Source organism: Priapulus caudatus, unplaced genomic scaffold (genome assembly GCF_000485595.1).
Source record: "Priapulus caudatus unplaced genomic scaffold, Priapulus_caudatus-5.0.1 Scaffold367, whole genome shotgun sequence".
Taxonomy (NCBI): domain Eukaryota; kingdom Metazoa; phylum Priapulida; class Priapulimorpha; order Priapulimorphida; family Priapulidae; genus Priapulus; species Priapulus caudatus.
The window spans coordinates 33,036-37,921 of record NW_014577428.1 but is presented as its reverse complement, the minus strand read 5'-3'; the positions used below and the strand labels follow the sequence as shown (position 1 = coordinate 37,921).

Genomic DNA, 4,886 nt, shown 5'->3' with positions numbered 1-4,886 from the left:
TATTATATATATAATAAATATATATATATAGAAAGAAGAGAGAGAGAGAGAGAGAGAGAGAGAGAGAGAGAGAGGAGAGAGGGAGAGAGAGAGGAGAGAGAGGAGAGGGGGGGAAGAGAGAGAGAGAGCGCATAAGATAATCGGTTTAGGGCCTACAACATAATTCTGCTCTGATTGGCGAGAATTGTGGTTCTGGAGAAATGTTTGGTTTGGCACAGTGGCTAAGGTCATAGTGTGTTCCTGAACCTGCCTTATAACACGATGCGTGTGGGCAGTTGCACTCATGATAATGCATTAACCTTAGACGAAAAATTGCAGAAATATGAACGAACACAGACGAAATAAAGATATATCTCGGCAGCACAAACGTGTTTCACGTGTACACAGTTGGTATAAAATTTATTTCATTGTTGCTATACGTTTGCTTCTGATTCACAACACACAATTAATTTACCCTTTTAGGATATAGAAGTTGTTTGGAACGTAATCGAAAATCATTATGAGAAGTTATGTCACTCGGTATTAGAATGCAAATCTAGATTTTCTATTAGTATTATCGCAAACAGCAATAATGATAAAAATGCGCGACTGAATATCGGAACAGCTGTAGAGAAATTTATCAACGTAACGAGATCTCAATAATTAAGATCCCGAATTTATTTTCCCGATCGATTTTTAGTCGCTACGCTTACCGCCGAACGTGGACATAATTCAGCAAGGTCTCTCTCCTACAAACCCGTTACCAGAATTATCTCACGTCATTACTCTAGCCTACGACAATGAGCCCGCTTCTAGTACATATATATATATTACCGCGATTTCATCCGCTTGAAAAGCGAAAGCGGGACGCACCGACAATTTCATGACCGGTTCACACGCGAAGCGATAAATGCCAAGGTCGCAGCATCTACGACCTATAAAATATGGGATGCTGCGGTCCGCAGGCATCTCGCGGTAGAGAGATACACACCCACGTTATGCGGCCATTTTCATGGTGGTATCTAGTCATGCACCGGTGGCTTCGACACGCGAGAAAGAATGGCCAGATATCAGCTGCGCTACTAGGACTAATAAAGCTTGCGTGTGGCAGCACGGTCACTGCCATGCGACCATGAGACTGATCATTATCATTGCCGTATATATACGCGCGCACGCTCGCGCACACACACACACGCACACAACGCTAGCGCGCACGCACACATATACATACGCACACACACACACACACACACACACACACACACACACACACACACACACACACACACACACACACATATATATTCAACTCTAACTAGACGCGAAGCTATAATGTGACAGATGTGAAGATGTAACAGATGTGACAGGCTAACGTGATTGAAAACGTTATTCGACCGCAAGGTTTCTCACGTCCGCTGTTCGCCAACATACGAGAGCTGTCGCGACGATCGCATGCTCGTAGTGAGAATTAAGTGCTAACCCGAACTCCTGCTTAATCGCGCACTGCTGTGAACGCGCTCAAATACCCGCAGTATATAATAATTATATATGCATTTATATGCATATTGCATAATGTTTATGCATGGCTTTAGTGATATAGGAGGATGAATAGTAGGAAGATGAGCAATGCTATTTATAAATCAAACTGTAATATTTCGCATTTACCGATTTAGCCTTCTTCGCCTACTCATCCTCCTATTAAAACAGAATGTAAGAAGAAAAGAGTGTAAATAATAACAATTTACAATTCATTTACAATCAAAATGCGCTATTTTACATTTTCTTATACTAATATAATCATACTGACCGCAGGCCGGTCTATGTCGGCGACAGCACGTCTTACATTCAACCCCATACCTATTGATTACCTATCGAAAATTGGCATTAGAGAGAGAGAGAGAGAGAGAGAGAGAGAAAGAGAGAGAGAGGAGGGAGGGGACAGAGAGAGGGGGGTAGGAAGAAGAGTTGCACTAAGCCTAGATACGGTGTCCTAACATTCCTGGGATACACCCCCTGCTATTAGGAGTTACGCTGTCGTATCTACACTAATACATGCTTATGTTTATATATAAGCATTTTCCTGCACGTGTTAAGCAACTGTGTCATCTACAAGGTCATTCATCATTGTTTATTTTTATTTTTATTATTATTTAGCATGAAATACGTAAATAAAACTAGGATTTATTATGAATACACATGTTCAACTGCTACTTGGTTTAGATTTTCTCCCTGCTGTCGTGGGTTAAAACTTATACGCCTCGTTACGAGCTTAAAACACGAGCTACTTACTTTTACTTTTTACTTTTACTTTTACGAGCTCCTTCTTTCCAATACCGTTTAATCTAATCCTACTTTCTTGCTTGGCGCGCGCGCGTAAACTATACTTAAGCTATAAGTCAGATGCGGCAGGGACGCTGCGTCGTATGTATCGTCGTCGTATCTCAACCGCGATCGCGTATGAGATGACACCTTAAGAGAATATTTGCCCGGGCGGCACGTCCGTCGCGGCCGCTATGAAGAAGCGCCACCTGTCGACATCGAGCTGAAGATTCTCGATCACGGGCCCGGTGAGTTCTTCGTATTCGAAGTCGAGGTTGCTCACCCTGATCTTGTCGACGCAGCCGTCGGGCGTTGACGCCCACGCGTGCCGGTCTTGCCCGAACAGTAGTTCCTCTACAGGACGTGTTCCACCGGAGCAACAGCAGCAGCAGTTATTGAAACAGACGCTATCGAGCACGCTCTCTGGTATCACGGGCAACGGAACGGCGAACGGACACGGCGACGTGCCGACGTCAGCGTTGTCGTCGTCGTCGTCGTTCCTGCACAGGTGACACTTGCTCGTGCCGATACGGTGCCACGAGCAGCAGCGCCGTGAGAGGGCGCGCGTAAGCAGTTCGACCTCGCTGTCTGTGCTCGTGTCTGAGCGGCTAATTAGAGGAGCGGATTCATTCGCGGTTGCGTCCTTCGCGACGGTGTCGCCGCGGTGCGTGGCGGGACTCCCTCCCGGGTTGACGTATATTCCGCTTGTCGACGACGGAACGGCAACGCCTACCGATGCCGTAGAGGGCTCGACGCATGCCGTTGACGTCACACGCGTGGCGGCCGTTGATTGGATCGTAGCGATCGCCATAGCCGCTGACTTCATGGCTGCCGACGCCATCGCTCCCGGGAGAATCGGCAGCGCAGTGACGGCGGCCATGTTAGCGGCGGCAGGTGTAAACACAGCAGCGTTATGTACGGCGTTACGGCTGATAGAGCTCACTGCGACCGGGCGTGCACTCATCGTCGGGGTCGCTAGAGAGAACGCAGGCTGAGAGACCCTCGCGCCGATGCCAGGCATTTGATCTGACCGCCGCGCCGACAAAATCGAACGACGACCGTCTGCCAACCAGAAGACATTGGACTTTCCGTCCAGCGATGCGGCGCCCCCTAGTGACGTGTCTGCTTGTCTACTCGCGGGGAGCAGCTGGTGACGGAGGTCGGCGTTCGGCATGGGGGCCGACGTTCGCGTCTGCGAGTGTATGCCCTGTAATTCCGCCACGCTTGCCTGGACGGATGTTCCTCTCCGTAGCGAGGCGAAAGGCGGAAGTAGCACGCCTTTCCCCGCGCTATTCCTGCCGATTGCGGGAAGTTCCGGCACAGGTGTAGCACAGCAGGATCTTGTTAACGCTGCAAGCGCAAACCAGCGTTGCCATAATAGTACACGGGTTGCGCGAATGTTTATACGGCACAGTTGACGCGAGAATAATAGAAAAATCTGCAAAGAATATCGGCGATGTTGCACCTGGGAGCCAGAAATTAATATATTAATCGGTAGCTATACTCGATCAGTTTTCCTACTGCGATACAAATTCTAGCTGTACGCAATACGACACGTAAAGCGTCCGACGCCGTTGGCATTAGCAGTTAGAAATCGATATACTAATCGATGCATGTAATCAATATAAATCGATAGCGATGATCACCTGTGCACGGCGAGTGTGCCGCATTGCTGAAGTCGTCTCCGACTTTGAACGTCGACAAGTCGGCAACGAGCGGCTTACAGGCATAGCGCGCGCCTAGGGCGACATCTGCCGGCTCTCCTCGCAGCGGAAACGTGCTGGAGAATCCGAACTGCCGCCATAGTGTTTTATCGGCGAAGGGCTCGCCTACCCGCCGTACCTTCGTCGGCCGTGGCTGATAGACCCAGTCTATGAAAGCAGCGACGAGCGCGAACGTCAATACAGAATATATACAGGGTTTTTACGACGTAATGTGACTATGTCAAAAGTAGCATGTTTCTGTTTGGAAAAAGTGAACTATGTTAATACATTGTGGTTGTATTCACGCGTTATTTATTTTGTCAAATTTCTAAGTTATACTTCCTATTTTGTCGTCTCGTTAGGCGTAAATTATAGCTCACTTATACAGCGAGCAAGCTCCGATAATAACTATAAGATGGTCCGGATAATAATTTTAATTACACAGGGGATTGGCTACTTTTAGGTGGTTTAAAGCAACCATATCGACTAGGAATTTAAAGAGACACTTTGAATGGGATTACTCATGGAAAAGTACTCATGGAAAAGTACTCATGGAAAAGTACTCATGGAATGCAGATTACTCATGGAAAAGTACTCCTGAATATGTCCTCTACTTTTTATACAAATAATTTCCACGAAATTTTTTTTGCAGATAACAAGTATGCGCATATGACACTTCAGATCATAAAATTGGGCTCCAAACTATTATTAAAGGGAGGAAATGTGATCGATATTTTTCATAGGAAACTAAACCTGAGTCTGTCCTCTCATTTTTAAGTAGATTATTTTAAGCATACTGTCAAGCTTAATGGCGAAATTTTACCGATTTTTCATTTTCATTCTTATTCGATGGCTAACACTAGGTGCCTCTGTACATACTCATTT

General features: G+C 46.5%; 1 protein-coding gene across 1 annotated transcript; it reads right to left on the bottom strand.

Annotated features, from left to right (window-relative positions):
- Nucleotides 1-1,871: 1,871 nt before the first annotated feature.
- Nucleotides 1,872-4,242, bottom strand: LOC106809611. The gene is made up of 2 exons (XM_014812758.1): nucleotides 3,945-4,242; nucleotides 1,872-3,648 (listed from the first exon to the last, which is right to left on the bottom strand). Exon 2 carries the CDS (start codon nucleotides 3,470-3,472, stop codon nucleotides 2,450-2,452), a length of 1,023 nt encoding a protein of 340 aa, XP_014668244.1. The 5' UTR covers nucleotides 3,473-3,648; nucleotides 3,945-4,242; the 3' UTR covers nucleotides 1,872-2,449.
- Nucleotides 4,243-4,886: the final 644 nt, after the last annotated feature.